We start from the raw sequence: 17,984 nt of genomic DNA on the forward strand, positions 1-17,984 counted from the left end.
TGGATCGTGATTTTATTGTCATTATTATTCAGTGGTTATTCCTCTTCCATCTTATTTTTATATTTTTGATGTTATCTTATTGTAGCAAATGTATTTAATTTTTCATCAGCTATGGCATTCTATATTCTATCACTGTTTGACATTAATTCTTGGCCTATTTTCCCTCATTGTAAAGCAATTTGTGCTTAATTTCTTGTATGAAAGGTGCTATACAAATACAGTTTGTTATTATTATTACTTTATGATTCGTATACTTATTATTATTGGCCACGTTTCAGCAACAAACCATTCACAAACACAAAGGCTGTAAGAGAGGAATGCAGTTGGACGAGACTTTCCCGAAACATAAACTGATTGCGGAAATGCGTACGTGGAGGGCTGAGTGAGAAGTGCATTAGCTCTGTAACAACAGATACACACATAAACATGAAGAAACATGTCTAAACACACTAGCCAGTCTCAATAAAGGTTGAAACAGTGTATATGTATGTAACTGATATTTGGCATCAATTATAGAGCAAGTATTTATTCTTAGAAGATATTGAAAATGTAGTTGTTCATCCCTTTCTTGTATGAATGGCTTCATTTTTGCTTGGAGGGTTGTGTGACATCAGTGCGTGTGCGTACGTGTCTGTGAGTGTGTATCTATCAAGGTAATTGGATCTGAGCAGAACATGTCAACAATGGCAGCCAATCAAACGTTTTTTTTCTATTTTTCTGCCAACAACATTAAATCCCTCTGCAGTAGAAAACACAAATGCAGACGCACGTACCGACAACACACTCTTGAGCTCAGACTGTGTACGAACACACGCACACACGCCTAAAATATATCCGGCTTGATGACATGTGCGAGGATACAACAAAGCAGAAATCTTAAATTGTAGGTCTCTGCTTGTCACAAATCATACAACATAAAAGAAGGAGCGAGACACTAAAACGAGATGTAGAGAGAAAAAAAAGGGCCGAGCGAAATCAGCCTCACTGCTGCAGGTTTTGCAAGAACAAAATTGCATCAACTCAACTAAAAATGCAGCAGCCTAAAACACACACACACACACACAAACTCCCAGGTAACAAGGTCTTTAATTTCCTCTCTTTCATGTTTATTGCTGTGTTATGTTTTATCTTTCCGTCTTTTATCTGAGCCCTCACACACACACACCCCCACGGGGCGAGTAATAAGTATATCACCCACTAAATCAACAGAGAAACACAGAAAGCTGCAGCAACAGGAGCTGAAACTTACCTCTTCCTGACAAAAGTTATTCCCAAAAAAACAAGAACGGTGAGCGAATGACATGAGGCAGCAAAGAGGATAGAAGTGTGTGTGTGTGTGTGTGTGTGTGTGTCTGTGTGGGTGTGAGTAAGAAGGAAAGAAAGAGGGACAAAGAGAACAATATAGGAAGAAATTTCCTTGACTTGAGACTGATTACATGAAGAAAAAAACAAAGTGGAGTATAATGAAGGGAGTGTATCCCATTCTAGCTGTAGCGGTTACAGGTTGGACAAAAATCAATGGAAGGAAGAAGGAAGAGTGATGAGGGCAGAGGGCATGAAGCACATAGCATCCTGTTTTTCAGACACAGTGGACAGGAGAGAAGAGTAAATCCTACCTGGAGTTGTTCGGACAACGTGGTGGACTGCCTTCTCGTCAGGGCTGGAGCTGAACTCTCCTCAGGATGCAGAAACACTTGCTGACCGCGTCTGCAGGCATCAAAATAACAGTCAGGACCCTTTGTGTGTGTGTGTGTGTGTGTGTGTGTGTGTGTGTGTGTTTGAGTTTTTGAGTTTTTCCGCTGTGCCCACAGTCAGCTGTTACAGTCTGAGTGATAAGCTGCTGGGGAAAGAGTATTTTAACACACACAACAACTTATCTTTTCCCTGAAGTGAGGAGTGCAGGAATTTAAAACGGTGTGTGTGAGGGAATGTAGGGGGAAAGGTGAGCGTATTTACGTGTGTGTGTGTGTGTGTGTGTGTGTGTGAGAGAGAGAGAGAGAGTGTGAAGTCCTTACAGGTCCTTTCCTTTCTTCCTCTCAAGCGCAGTCATGTCATCTCCACCTGTCGTACGCAGAGAGAGCGCTGGAGTCACACACACATTCACACACACAACGGCGCTCCGATGGACACACTCGCGCCTGAGACACACACTGTGATGCTTACACTGTGAGCTGCAATAGAGTGCATGGAGTGAACACAGTCCCTCCTCCTCTCTCCTCCCACCTCTCCCTCTCTCTCGCTCTCTCCCTCTCCCTCCCTCTCTCTCTCCCTCTCTCTCTCTCCCTGTTTCTGCTCCTCCTCTGGGTCTTACTGCCTCTCTCATGCCTCCCCGTGATTCACTTTCCCACTTTCAGTCTATGTAATGGGTTGATCGCTTTGACCACATGGGAAGCAGTGGACTCAACTCAAATCGTGAAAATTTAATATTTAGAATAATTTAATTTTATGATTTCATATTCATGAAGGTTCATCTCTTTTGGATTTCACAGAGTTTTTACTTAAAAATTTACTTTTTTAAATGGTGTTTAACCGGATTTTCACGACTGACCATTGGTTGAAACATTTGAAGTAACAAAGTTTACTTTTCTTGACAAGCGACCTCTTGTGGACATGCGGATTATGACAATGGGAGACCATGTTGATACTGGCTTACAGGTGCAAAACCACAAGAGAGAAAAAGAGAGACGGTGGGACGTTTTTAATGTTTCTGACTTTGACATTGTGGTTTGCTTCCCATCAACACCCACCCACCAACAATATATGTTGGTATATCCTCACATTAACCAAATAGTTTAAGTTACCTAAACTTAACAAACAATAGAGGTAACGGTTTCTAACAGGTCTGAAAAGTATTATATCAAAGGGCCGTTTTTATAAACCATTTTTTTGTTGAGCACTTTAAAGTTGACAAATTACCATTTTGTTGTCTCACCCAAGATCCAGTATACATTTTCTGGAGCTTTCTGTCATATCTCATGATCATCATCAGAAGATGCAGTTTATTTGTCAGGGAACTGCAAATACTGACATTTCCATTTTTTTGTTGAGCACTTTAAAGTTGACAAATTTGAAATTCAGAGCATTAATATTGCAGCAAACAAATATTTGCCATATAAATATATCGTTGAATAATGTCTACCTGAGCAGAGAATGAAGTCACTCTCCCTCTGTATGTGTTGTAATGCAAGCTTCTCTGTGCTTAATTGGTCTGACTACACGTGCAATTTAGTGCATGTGAGTCACGGTGAGCGTGATCCACAGGCTAGCTAATCGCCACCGCTCTCCAACGGCGGCTACTGCCGTCCTGTAACACCCAGCCTCTGGTTCCCCGTAAGCTAACACCATTAGCTCTGTCAGCATTGTTGTCGTCGTTTGCACTGTTCACGCTGTTAGCACCGTTAGCTGCTAGCCAACAGCAATCCCTCCATCATAGATGTGCTCTGAATTCCGAACTAAACACATTGATGGACTTCTCTTCCATATTGGCTATTATTATCGGCCAATAAATGGACGTTCAGGTGAAATTGTTTTGTTGTTATGTTTATGATATTCTCTTGCGGAAGCAATAGCAAATGCTGTTTAATAATTTCATTTCACAAAGACTTCGATTTATTGATATTTCTTGATTCAAAATAAAATACAATAAATTCCTGGAAAATGAATCCAGAACATTTTAAAATGAAATAAACCCAAATGTAGCCCAACCAGCCAAACAGAAACAACATTCACACAAATATGATACAATAATATCGTACGATTGAAAAGATTCATGTCCACCGCCATACCTCTATACATTTAACCAGCCTGCAGATTCATCATATCAGCCTCGTGTTGCTGACAGATCCGAGACGACACCGGTAGTGACGGGACATTGAGCGTGAAGCTCTCCAGCAGGTTGAACAGCACTGATTAATGGAGTTCATCAATCTGACAACAACCCTCAGAGGCATTTACTAAACACAAGCTTGCCAGCAGCTATGTGCACTCACGCACACAACGTCATGTCATATCACATGGAAAATGTATTTGTTGAGCTGCTGTTTCAAGTCAACACTGTGTTTGTGATTCTCATGATTTCAGATTTGGACTGCTATTCATTTTGAGTTTGTTTTTTTTAAATGCGTGTTGGCTCCAGATAAGAAAGTTGTTGAGCATAGTGTTGTGAAATCACTCAAACAGGTGTTGAGTGAATACATTTGAAGCTATCGCAGGCAAACAGTCACAGTGTTGGATTTAAAAACCAGCTGACGAAAGCAAATTCTCACAATCAAATGAAGTAAGCCGCTTCGGTTCAAATGCTGGAAATTGGCTTGACTGGGAGAAGTCAACTGTTTGGGAAAGCAATCAAAACTAAGTACTGTTGTGACGTGTTTACCGGAGGCTGAAATTACCTGAAATAAAGGATGAATCTTTAAAAAACTCTTTTTGAACACAGTAAACATAGACTTGGCTTGTTCTAATGCCTAATTGAAGCTGAAACATATACATGAAATATTGAAACCAACACTTTTCATTTCAGTTGATGAAATCAATGTTGAATGAAGAGGAAGAGGTGAAGAGAGGTAGAGTTCACAGAGGCAGGTGGTCAGAGGTTAATCCTAGGTTGGTGTTGGATCGAGTGAGCTCTGCTGTTAAATGCAGTAATATCCCAGTAAACCCAGAGGCGGCCTGTTTTGTAAACATGGTCAAAGGTTCTTCCAGTACAGCAGAACCTTAGACTGTATTGACCAGTGTTGGGTAATAGCGGCAGGATACACAGAAAGATAATCAGCGCTGCACACGGTTTCATATTATCCATTCTGTAGAGCTTGCTTGAACACAAACACACACACACACACACACACACACACACACACACACACAGACAGACACACAGCAAGGAGAGTAGGCCCTCATCCTCAGGAAAATACAGAAGAGCCATAAAATAGGTTAGTTCAAAGCAAATTCTCCACAAAAGATTGTCTCTCTTCATCTACTGTGGACTCTGTGATCTAGATTACCTTTTAAACACACACACACACCACACACCACTAACACATCACTTCAGAACATCACTGCCGCGTAATTTAGCTGACTAGAGTATTGATCCCGGCTTTGTGATGAAAACAGGGACAGTTTGTTCTGTTCAAATACAATCAACACACAAACCCACCGTGGGATCACTTACTCAATACTCATGCTGTTACAGACAGACACACACACACACACACACACACACACACACACACACACACACAGTGAGACAGCATGAATAACTACAGTGCAGAGCAACATCATTAGCAAGCCGTGGACCTGGAATATGATGAGGATAAAGCCAGTAACCTTGATCTGTTGTGTGTAGGTGTGTGTGTGTGTGTGTGTGTGTGTGTGTGTGTGTGACTATGAACATAGTGTATGTCAACATATATATGTTTTTGGCTGTGATGTGGTTTTATGAGTGTATGTGATGCTCATAAAAAACTTTGATTCAAAGTGCATGTACGTAAATCTCTTTTTGTGTGTGTGTGTGTGTGTGTGTGTGTGTGTGTGTGTGTGTGTGTGTGTGTGTGCCCTGACCCCCATAAAGCAGCGGAGTGATTGAAAGGTTTAAATGGTAAAGGTGCACTCAGGGGAATAGGGCTAATCTACATAATGGTGGAGCTATTTTAACGGCGTCCTGATGCACGCGTGCACGCATCTGAGATAATGAAAACATCCAAGTTGAAAATGCTGCAAAGGAAATAAATCATTAGTATGTTTATTTGAATTATACTAGCTCCTCATTTAACTGTATTGTTAAAAAATATCATTTAAAGGCAGTTTATAATGCAGGTTTAAATATATTTGTTTGTTTTGTTTGCAAACTCGTTGTTTTTCTATTGTGTCACACAGGATGGAGAAGTATTACATGCCGGCCTTTGTTTCATAATCTTGACCACACAGTATGCGTATAATATCCATGGCACTACTTCTTTGCAGTGAATTATTTGTTTTATCTGTCTGTCCATCCATTCTGTGCAAACACTAGTGTTCCCATTTCAAACAGAACATACAGTCTTACGCATGCAAGAGCAACGAGCTGTTATTTAATCCGTCTGTAAGTATGGACTGTGAGTCTAGGTGGGCGTGGAGCACAGAAAAACCAAGGTTACCGGCATGATTCCCGCTGGGACCCTCAATGATAAAAAAAAATAAATCTATGCACTTACAGAACTGTAAAGTGCTTTGAATACAAGTGTTCACCACATGATGTATGACTAACAGCTGAGAGAAAAGTGTGTCCGAGTGTGTGTGTGTGTCTGTATCTTAAGGTTATTGTTGCTCATAATTAATTTCCTTAAACAACACAAGCAGTAAAACAACAGCAGGAAAGCGACAATGACACACCCTACTCTGGAAAGTCACGCAGGCATACGCAATCACACACTTAACAACGGGCTGCACTGTTTGTATTGATAACCTATTGCAACGGTGCAATGCTTTTGTTAACCTGACTCTACTCTGTGAGGCACAGCCCTGTGAAACAATGAACTCAACGAGCATTAACACGCCTGCCAACGGTACGTGGGAAAATGCAGCCAGCGAACCAAACATTACACATGTCCCCTTGTAGTCAAACTGTATTTACAGCATATGGCCACATCATGTGTTAGATGAACAGGATATGCTGCTATGAATGTTTAAAAAATAATAAATAAATACATTTGGCCGGGACACCACCCCTGCTCCTGTGTTTTAAAATGCATAAGTTGATCAAATGATCTGAAAAAAGCATAAGTGTTTTGTCAGCAAAGGACTTAAGATGACTCATAACTTTTTAAGCACTGCAGAATGTGCTTCATTCACACGACAATTTCAAGGTAGGTGCGTGGGCTCTTCATGTAAAAAAAAGCCATGACCTCTTGTTCTCAACTGCTACAGCGTCCATGCATAGAATGTCACAAATGTAAGTCATCCACACGCGCACAAAGAAATGACAAACCTTTATTCATCAGAAATCACAAAGCTGCTTCGCGTCACCATTTTGAAAGGCTGGTGGGTTGTTGCTATGCGAGTTAGAACGTTAGCAACCTGAACAGTTTATAAGCCAGTTTCCATACCAACATGCCCCGTCTCCTCACCATCGTCCGTCTCAGCAGCATTCAAGATGCGAGTAGAGGCAGATGAGAGGATGAGAAAATGGGAAAAGAGGAGAGAAGTCTCACCTCCAAAACGTACCTCTCCAAAGTACATTTACTGGACTTTTTAAAATCGGGTTTGCTTTGTACGCAAGTGCTTAAACACTCAACGGGAAGGTTCAGTGTACAAAATGGGGATGGGGTCACTTGCCCGAGCGTGTGGACTAATGACGATAAAACCAACGAAGAGCTTGGGGAGAGGTTATCTGTTTTTTGGGGCGCAAGACCTGGCAAAAGAGGACGAGCCAGCTTTTAGGCTTCCAGCAGCAAACCGGTCACATGTTCATGTTTGTTCACATGTTCATGTCGCCTTTGTTCTGTGATCAGTGACTTGAGTTAGCGCTGTGGAACAGCTGGCGTGACCCTGGACTCCCGAACAATAAGGACATCACAACTGATCCTTTGATCCAGGTGGAGGTCACTGTCGCTCACTGCCAATGCGGAGAGGCTGAGTGGATTTACAGCAACAGCACCTCTGCACTGGTATAGACGCAGCAATGACAGATGATCACTCTCTAATGAGATACTGAAAACCCGTGCAACTGATGTCACATGATAACCTCAATTACTAATGTCTAATTCTCACGGCGAAACCCAGATTACAGGTCCATCTCACTTTATTCTATCTTTCTCATTGGCTTCATGATACAGCTACTCCTCACGTTTACATAAAAAAGCCGTGTGTATAAAGTTTACTGTATAAGTAAATCTCTTTATACTGTGTCGAATGATAACATGTTGGTCGGGGACACACGGGTGTACTTTACAATGATCTAGAAACATTTCTGGGATGTGCTTTCTGCATTTAAAGTATGCAACAAACTGACAAAAGAGCTGATGTTGTAAATTACAACAGCTGGCAAATGTCTGTTTTATGGCTCCCTGACGCTACGAAGGCTTATCGGCATCTATTCTGTCTCACAGGTTGGTTACGAGTGCAGTCTGCTTGTCTCTATACTTGTGCGGTTCTAGCAGAGTGCCCTCGATCAAGTGTGCATGTGTTGTAATGAATTACTTAATAACTCATTTGTTTATAGATTAGTTAGAAGCCAGTATCAGAATAACGGTTGGCAGGTTGTGATGGATCCTCTTTGTTGGTTCTGCAGCCAGGTATTACCCTCGCATCTTTTTAGCACCCCTCCGATGGACCTTGATGGATGCAAGTTAGACCCACTGCCAACTGCATTGCTAAATGAGTTTCTTACTTTCTACTAAGCAATCATGTCTGCACTTATAAAAAGTTAGTAAGTCATTAATGAAGGTTTCTAAAGCAATTCATCTAGTCTGCAGTCGTAACTGAGAGTAAGTTGGCGATAGTGGAATTTGTCTCTGCAGATTTTGTTTTTTCAGAAGGTAAGTGGTCAAATGAACTGATCAGTCCGCAGAGAAGCTGCTCCCACCTGCACTCTTTGATAAAGCCGATGGGTAGTATGCAGGACAGAGTTTGTGTCTTCCCAAAATGTGTCTGTGTGAAGGAGAGCTCTTTGCCCGTCATAGCTCGCCGCTTCCTTCCTGATGTGCTGCTCAACAAAGCTCAGGCACACCGATCATCGTCAGCGTAGCCGGCGGTAATGTCAGCGCCAGCTAAAAAGCGTAAAGGGGTCTCAGCTGAAACACGGTTGTTGTTACATGAACACATGCATGCTACAAAGAGTAAACACACACACACACACACACACAGAGATGTCAAATGGAAAGTGAGTGAGTGCAGCGGATAAATCTCCAGCAGTGAGAAAGGTAGAAACACAGAACAGGGTTAAAAGGTGGAGGACCAGGAAACAAAACGAGAGAGCAGCCTACAGAGAGAGAGAGAGAGAGAGAGAGGGAGAGAGAGAGCGAGAGAGCGAGAGAGAGAGAGAGCGAGAGAGAGAGAGAGAGAGAGAGAGAGAGAGAGCGAGGGAGAGAGAGAGCAGGAGAAAAACACTGCAGCAACAACAACAGCTGTGGGAAGAAGCGATAGAATAATAGATGGAGAGAAGTCATGCAGGAGCAGTGAAAAAGAGGAAGAACCGAAGGAACACTGCAGCAAACAAACACAACTTATTCTTCCACCCTCTCGCTCTTCTTCCTCTCTCTGTTTCATTTCTTTATTCTACCTTTTTACAAGTACCCAACAATTAATGAGGTGTGGGCGACACAGAGCCCAGCAGAGCCACTGTGTGTAGTGTGTGTTTGGGAATGCAGACTTCATATTTGTGTGCTCGTATTTGCATGTGTTTGCATATGCGTGCCCTGTTAGTAACCAGATAGATCAGACAAAGAGTGTCCGGATAAATGATTACCTCCGTGCTCTCTTTATCTCATCATTTCTCTAATCTAATTGGTTCCTCTGTTCAACCAATCAGCATCCGCGAGCCTGAGAGTCGTGTTGAGAAGGCTGAATAAATGCTACAAGTGGTAATGACGATGACAGTGTGTGTGTGTGTGTGTATGTGTGTGAAATAACCACACTGACTCCGATTTGTTGCTATGGCACCCCATCTTCCTGCAAAAAATCACAGAACAATTTATACCCACAAATTCTTCTCCATAATGAAGCAATGAATGGACTGACCCTGGCAGGCTCAGACACTCAGACACACACACACACACACACACACACACACACACACACACACACACACACACTCAGAAACTTTACTTCTGAAAGAGCAAACTCAACCCGTTGTTGGAGACGGTGGATCAGAACTAACCTCAGCGACTAAATGGAATTATTAAAGAGAATAGCCATGTTTTCAGAAGGGATATGTTTCTCAGTTACAGACACATTTGTACAGCGTGTTTAGAATTATCTCCCAAACTAAAAGCCCGCTATACCAACAAAGTCAGTTTTAGACTTTTTGTTATCGAGCAGAAGTCTGTTTTGTAGCTAAGAGAGGATTATTCAGTTATGCACGAGTAAGACTGCAGGAATATCAGATGGGAATTCTCTTTACATGTAAAATAATGATGCACGATATACAGAGGGGGGGGGGGGGACACCCGGATATTGTTCGTGTGTAATCCAACCGTACAGCACCTCCAGATAAAACGGGAGTTCTATGGAAGGCAGTAGTGAGTGGTAGGAGTCGTAGTAATCGGTACACAAGCTTCCTCAGCTCACACAATGTGTAAAGTGTCCATTGAATGGAAAATGTTCAAATCTTGTTAATGTTGCGTACAGAAATTTTACGCAAGTTTATTTCATAAGATTTCTCTTTAATTGTGTTTGAAAACATGATTACAATAATAAATACAAGCGACATGTACGAATCTATTTCTGCAATGATAACACAAAAATATTCGGTATTCTTACTTGATATTCGACTTACGAGATGATTTAGAGCTGAACAGTATAAATTCATTATTACTGGTTAATTAATAATGCCAATGGTTATTATTTGCGGCTCTAAATAAAAAATGGGAATCATGATCCTGTTAATCCTCTGTTGATTCTGTAAATATCTGTTCCAGCCCAGACGGGCGTACAAGCTGAGAACTGCGCTGTTGTGTGAGAGCGAGTGGACACAGAGAGGAGAGTAATGACATTGTAAGCAGTCAGAGGAAAGGCGGCCATTTCATTAGTTTGAGCACGACTGAAATTAAAGTCCTTTGAAGCGGTGACGCAGACGGACAGTCAACAGGTCAACACAAAAGAAACACTATCCAGGCCTGAATACACAATGATAATCATGGGCGCGCCATAACACACACACACACACACACACTCACACACACACTGCCTCAACATGTCAGAAACATACATGACAGTTACACACACATCCTAAATAAACAGACCTCAGTCACACACGTTTGAACTTGCTCATCTCTGGCCTCTTTCTGCCTCTTCCCTCACATTCTCTCACTTTCCCTCTTCCTTCCTTCCTTCCTTCCTTCCTCCCCTCATTTCTCTTTCTTTTTTGTGTGTTTCTTCTTGCTGCAGGTGTGTTACGTCAAACATGTCAGTGCTGCTGTCAGAGCGCCCCCAAGTGTACAAATGCATGAACTACACTCAGCAGTGCAGTGGCGTGACATCCTCTTACTGAAAATCAAATCACTTGCATCTCAATTAAAACATTCTGGAGGCGTCTGATCTGCATTTAAATTCAATGTTTGACTGGATTTAATATGTGAAAATATTTGTGTTTATAGTTTTTCTCCTTCCTCTTTCTCCATGTCTTATATCTTAAAGAAAATGACGACATGGCGTGTGCTCTGCATTTGCTCAAGAGAATAGGAAGCAGTGAATCGATAACTTTGAGTGGTTATCATGAAAGACAATCCCCACAGCACCTGAACACACCGTGCATTAGCGCTCTAATTCTCAGTTGGATTGTTGTCAAGTGAAACCGGAGCGGTCTCTTTGCTTTATGAAGACCGACGACCACAATGGAAACACGTTCTTAAATATTCTTGACAATTCCTCTCAGGGGTGCAGTCATCATACAGCAGCCACTGCAGCGGAAATGAAGAGCAACTTCTGCGCTGACTTCATCTGAATTCCCCCGCATTAATTACAACATCGGTCCACCTCCCCAAAAACAAACCTCAAAGTGGTATAAGGGCTCTCACAAGCACTAACACACGTCTCTATACGGACTACCGGTGACCTTATTGTTTCCGTTTCAAAAGGGAAGAGCCGGGCCTTAAAGAGGGTAAGAATTAAACATCATGTCCCCGAAAAAACAAGACAAAGAAAGGAAAAAGAAAAGCAAGACAAGAAAGCAGGAAGTCTAATCTACTGAGAGGCTACAGTGCCAAGTAGGCCATGATTTACAGTGCCGGTATGTTGGCACTCACACTGTGAATGCATGTGGTGACTTTCTGTCCTGCTTTCTAATCTCGTCTTCCCTTTGTTCATTTTACAGTCTCTTCTTCTTGGTGGCATTTTCTCTCGGGTGAATCTGATTGACTATGACATAAGTACCCGTATCGAAGATCTCGGGTGTGCGTGTGAACAAGCGCTTGCATTTCAGCTTATATATGTGCGTGTGTGTGTGTGTGCTGGTGTTAGGATCTATAGTCTCTCAGCAGGAACTCGCTCCAGCAGGGAATCCTCAGTGACATGATGTCGGTGTTTCTGTAGCAGTGTGTGCTGAGCGGTGGATAATCTTCTATTTCAGTTATGTGTAATTTCACACATTTAATCACAATTAAGATGTATATCTTGGTATAAAATCATGAAAATAAATGAGGACATTTAACAGAAAGTAATCCTTTCCCATTGTGTTTTCCAACTGGGGACCAATCACATGTATCTATCAGGCTGGGAACCACCGGTCGAATGCAACCACAGCTATTAAAGGAATAAACACCACCAATCTTTTTATCTACCACGTTGCATGGCACAGGCCCATCACATCGTCCACCGCCAGTTTGACCATTTCACCAGATTATAGTTCAGGCGGTACTCAGTAGTGTGCACCAGATTACATTTAGAGAGACGCATTCTCAATCCTGCACTTCACAGATGTTAAGGATAATGGAAGTGATTCTGCTCCATGATTAAAACCCTTTATCTCATGATTACTGCAGCCAGGCCCTGCTCATGGCACTCAACGTTAAAGCACTGACAACGTGTGATAGTGAGAGGATACATGTGCGTGTGCAGCCCAGTATGTGTGCGTGTGTGCGTAGCACTCTATCTGCCTGTCCAATCTCCTCACCACTGCCGAGGAAATCAGAAATCATTTTCTTTCCAATTTGCCTCACCTGTCATCTCCTCCCTCTTTGTCCTCTCTGCAGCTCTCCATATCGCTCTCTCTTTTCGTTCTCACCCTTAAAGATGTCTCTAAAGCCGATTCCGTTTTCTGTTACTATAAAACGGTTTCGACTTAAATGCTTTTTCACCACTTGATGGGGTTGCTGGAAAATGATTTTGTTTCTGCCTTTTGCGACCCTTTAATACTTCCCCTCGTCTCAGGACCAACACCTGTTTCCAGAGAGACACTTGCTCAATTACACGCACGCACACACACACACATACACATACACACACACACACACACACACACACACACACACACACACACACAAACGCACGGACATGCAAACACCTTCATCTTTATCAGTCAGTGATCAAGGCGATGACAAAAGCAGTGCGAGGAACCTGCTGTCTCCATGGTAACGAGGTCATAACAACCTTCGCCTCTCCTCCCGGCAAAAAAAAACTCATTCTCTCCTGAAACCTCTCTATAACCCCCCCCCCCCCCATAATTGTTTCCTTTATCTCATTTGTCTTCCAACTTTCTCTTCTCTTCCATCCCCTTGATTTAGTTTTCTGTCTTTTTTCCTTCATTAGGGAAAAAGAAGAAGAGTCGCTTCTCTGCATTCTTGCCGCTCTTAGCACCTTTCAGCCTGCGTTTCCCTCGTTAAATTCTCTTTTACTTTCCTGCAGCTACTACAAGCACTTGAGAGACGGAGACGCGTGTGACACGAAGACAGAACAAAAGACCGCTCGGAGGACAGAATCCTAAACGTAAAAGGATGGTTTTAGAGCAAAATCAAGATTTTCTTTTTGTGCACCCCGTTTAAAATGTAATAGTGCCCAAATGCAATATGATACAACATGCAATACACTATGATGTAATACTTTGTCCATTTTCACTGTAACTAAATATGATACATTAAGGGCTGTGTATCGGCAAGAATCTGGCACTACAATGCCTATCATGATATACAATTCCATATATTGTGATATATTGCAATACTGTAATCAAGGCATTATATTGAGATTCTTAAAATCTAATTATAGGAAAACTGTCACAGTGTAAACGTTGTATTCACCATATTACGGAAGCCTTGAACCTGAACCACCGTCTGCCACAAATCTTTGCATTTCATCTATTAATTAGAAACGTATACACTTTTTTAAAGAATCAATACAAAAATAGTCTTGCCTGCATAAGCAATTTGTAAATCCATCACACACTTAAGTTTTGCTGCCACCATTGAACTGGACCACGTGCTACTTTAGTCCACTGAACCCAGTCACAGTGACTGTGGACCAGTTGACTCTTCTGCTCTGTCTTTCATAAGGAACACGTGACTGACCAACATGTTCCAGATGAACCACACTGCTGCACGTAAAGCTATACCACGGTGCCGAAACTGTTCCAGTTGCTTCCAGTCTGCTGCTTAGAGGTGAGCCTGTCTGTCTTTTCTTGTATTTTCTCTTTGCTCTCCCACAGGAGGACTGACGAATAGAGCGACGGATGAGACTACAGAGAGAAGAAACTCTGGAGGAGACATGAGAGAGAAACGGAGGCACAAAGGAAACTTTCAGATGATAAAGAAATGAAGGTTGCACATGTCCTACCAGGTTCACGATGCACCGAGGTCTGCCTATTTAGATTGGTTATTCCCTAAAGCATTTTTTTCTGACACATGGGTTGGGATCAGAATGTCGCCCACAGCTGCTGTATGTCAGTGGGAAGTAGTCTGACAGCAGGCAGAGTCAACAGGATGACACTCGGAAGCATGTCTAATCCAATGGATTTTGCTCCGCTCTCAAGTTTTGATTTGCATACAACTGATTCGACTTTCAAATTTCACGCTGTGCAACTTTGCAAATAACAAGACAGGAAGCCTTGCTGCTCACTCACATCTTGCAGGTTCAAAACAATCACATTTCTGGCTTAGGCTGCTCACAAACACTGTTTTTCGATTATGAATGAGTCGCTGTGTGCTGTCAAGTCTTGACTTGCAGTTTGACATCCATATTTGTTTGGCTTTCAATCACAGGAGTTCTACTGTTACCTCCTTTGCTCAAAGACAATTTCTCGGAAGTGCTTTGCACCTATATTGTTTCCTTGAAAGGAACCTTAAACATGGTTGTGTACCAATAGCATGTATTTTAAAAGCAAACCCTCCTTTCATTAAACATAGTTAAGATATGCCAATCCCAAAAGTGGCAAAGTGAAGAGAATAATTATATCCAAACATTGTTTGAATTTTATTGACCCAATTTAATGAGACCTTAATTAAGATATAAGTATTTGAACTAAAGATGTCATTAAATGCAGCCGGGAGAGCTCCAAAGAGATTGGAAATATAGTGATGGTGTTGCCTGTGTGACGTTCAGGGCTTCAGGAAATATACGAGCCACTCTAACCACAATAAACATTTCTTGCCATATTGTCACAGGTGAAAGTTACGTGTGTGGTAGCATCCGATTCCTTAGGTCACCCCAGTTTATGAGGGTTTAGTTGAACGATTCCATCACCCACCAAACAGCTGACTCTACTTCCTCCTTCCTTATTAATTTCCCCCAGTGTCACAGACAGTAAAATGTTGGCAACTTATTTAGATTCAATATGGAAACTTGAACGACGGCACCCACTTTTGACACCTCCAAGCGCAGAAGAAGTGTTCAATTAACCTTCTCAGATGAGAGAGAGAGGAAGATACGAGAAAGAGGGTGCTGGGAAGAAATGATTGAACTGTCACTCTGCTCTCAACTCAGTTGTGGATGCAAATGAGGTGAAATTAGTTTGGAAACGAGTGTCTGTGTGTGAGGACTCTGTATGTAAATGTGAGTGTAATTTTGCATATGTGTGCGTGTAGATGGGCGGAAAAACAGTTCTCCTGAACTCTCTCTCAAAGCCAGAAGTATTTCTCTCTCTTTCTCTCTCAGTTTATCTTTTCTCCTCCTCGCCTCTCTCTCCCTCTCCCTCTCTTCTCTCACTTCCCTCCCTTTATCTCCTCACCCACCTCACTAATCTTTGATCAATAGAACAGCACATTCATAATGACCCATTCAGGGCTCCACGTCAAGAGGCAGCACACGTCTTCCTGCGGCTGACCGACAGGTGTGGCTAATCGGGCTCAGCTCTATGTCATGCATGGACAAATGTGTGTGCCGGAGCACAAGACAAGTCGCTTGTCAGTACCTGTCCAGGCCCAAGCCACGGCTCCACAGGTGACTTATATAAATATTTATTCCACCTTTACGGAAAGTTTAGCCAACTGAAGGCTCGGGAAAGGTCACGATCATTAGGGAAAGATCACCGCCTTTGTTACATCGTCTGTGGTGTCAACGGCATACACTTTGCCCCAGCAACAGTCCACCCAGACCTCCTATCTGAGAGAGTTTGAGACTGTGTCACACTCACGTCTACGGCATTAGCACAGCCACAAAAGGCTGTTTACCAGGAAATCGTAGGCCGGTTTTAAGAGTTTAATGCAGCACGTAAAGAGAACGGCTCATGAATTTAGGTTTAGGAGTGTGATGTCACCAAATGTATTAATGACTAAAGGTGTTAGTTGTCGATGACAAGCGCAACGGCACTACCAGGAGGGTGGAGGACATGTCAAACAGGCACAGGCTCTACATGCCCACACAGTTCTGAGAGGAAGTCTAATCAGGCGAAATAAGCAACACCTGTAGAGGCGTTTCATTAGCGTGGACTGTGGAGGAGGTGTAATCCATCTTCCAACCCAAGTTCACGAGTCCGTGTACAAGGCTTGTACAATCTCACGATGCAATGTGTCACAATTTAGGAGTAAGCTGTTGAGTTTCTAGGTGTGAGTGAGTGTGGTTCAACGTCGTAGGATGAACTAACGGGGCCGGTCCCGATGGGTTACCGCCTGCTCATCTACGCCATTAAGTTACAAACCGGGGAAACTGCAGTTCACATATCTCTTTGATCACCAGCGGTGTTTCAGCTGTTTGCACGCTGTCAGATGTGTGTACATTGCACACATCTGACATCTGCTTCATGTTGAGTCTCAGTTTGCTCACTATGCTGAACAGCAGTCTGGCAATTTTTTATTTTGTTTTTATTGCAGGGAGTCTATAAAAATATCTATAACACTTTAAATGTCCCCCCTGTGGAAACATAATGCTCCCCCATCACTTTCATTCATCAGCTCATGCTGGGAATAACCATTATTAAACACAGCAACACTTAACGACTACTGCATGCAATCCGTCTTCAATTAACAAAGCAACCACAAGAAGTCAAACACATAAGAATGTAAGCTTTGAATGAAATGGAGCGGCTACATCCCAAAGATATATCAACACAGCTACCCCATTAATGAGTCAATATGTAACAAAGATGGTGGATAGTGTGCACATCAAAACAGCATACCAAATAAAGGCCGTCTATGTTTTGTCTGTATATAAAGCCTGTTTTTGTTCCCCATAGATATTTGCCTGATGAAGGCCTTGCAGGTCGAAACATTTTTTTGGGAGCTAGAAAAGTTCTTCTTTTCATAATTATGTGACAGCTGGAGGACTAAAAAGAATTCATGAAATAGTGCTCTGAAAATATTAGGGCCTTCTTTGCCTCATAATTTGACTCTTGAGTATCCAACTGAATGTTTAAGGTTTCTGCACCTTGTTTTTGACCGCTATGGCTGTTTGCACTATATTATCATCTTTCCACTAATTCTATAACCAGAATGTGAATACACACACCTCCCATGGTATCTCAATCAATGCTGCAATTATGTCTTCACACATTGAATCTCACACTCAAACGCACACATAGACAATGTACAGTACATGCCACGCTTCCTCTCACTACGCTGAATGAATACAAGAAAGGAAAGGTGTGTGTGTGTGTGTGTGTGCGTGTGTGTCCGCTTGTCTGAATAAACAGTGTGGTGGTGTTTGGAGCGATAAGGCTTCCGGTCGTCTGTTGGTTCAGTTCCTGTGTGACGCTGGAGATAACGCCTGTGTGCATACATTGACACACATATGATATATCACACGCACAGGTATAAAACACACAAACACAAGTACACAAAAGTCAGTTTAAATCAAAACCTGTGTCCAGCACGATACAGCTTTCTGTCTCTCTCTCACACACACACACACACACACACACACACGAGCACAAA

General features: G+C 42.3%; 1 protein-coding gene across 1 annotated transcript in view; it reads right to left on the minus strand.

Annotated features, from left to right (window-relative positions):
• The window catches only part of pde2a (phosphodiesterase 2A), a gene marked incomplete at its 5' end in the record, with an annotated part of 130,819 nt that overhangs the window by 83,281 nt on the left and 29,554 nt on the right, over window positions 1-17,984 (minus strand). Inside the window, 2 exons of the mRNA XM_079271566.1 lie at window positions 1,617-1,707; window positions 2,016-2,061. Of these exons, the coding sequence (XP_079127692.1) occupies window positions 1,617-1,707; window positions 2,016-2,061 (137 nt within the window). The remainder of the gene's footprint in view (window positions 1-1,616; window positions 1,708-2,015; window positions 2,062-17,984) is intronic.

The sequence above is a fragment of the Melanostigma gelatinosum genome, assembly GCF_949748355.1.
Source record: "Melanostigma gelatinosum genome assembly, chromosome: 7".
Lineage (NCBI taxonomy): Eukaryota > Metazoa > Chordata > Actinopteri > Perciformes > Zoarcidae > Melanostigma > Melanostigma gelatinosum.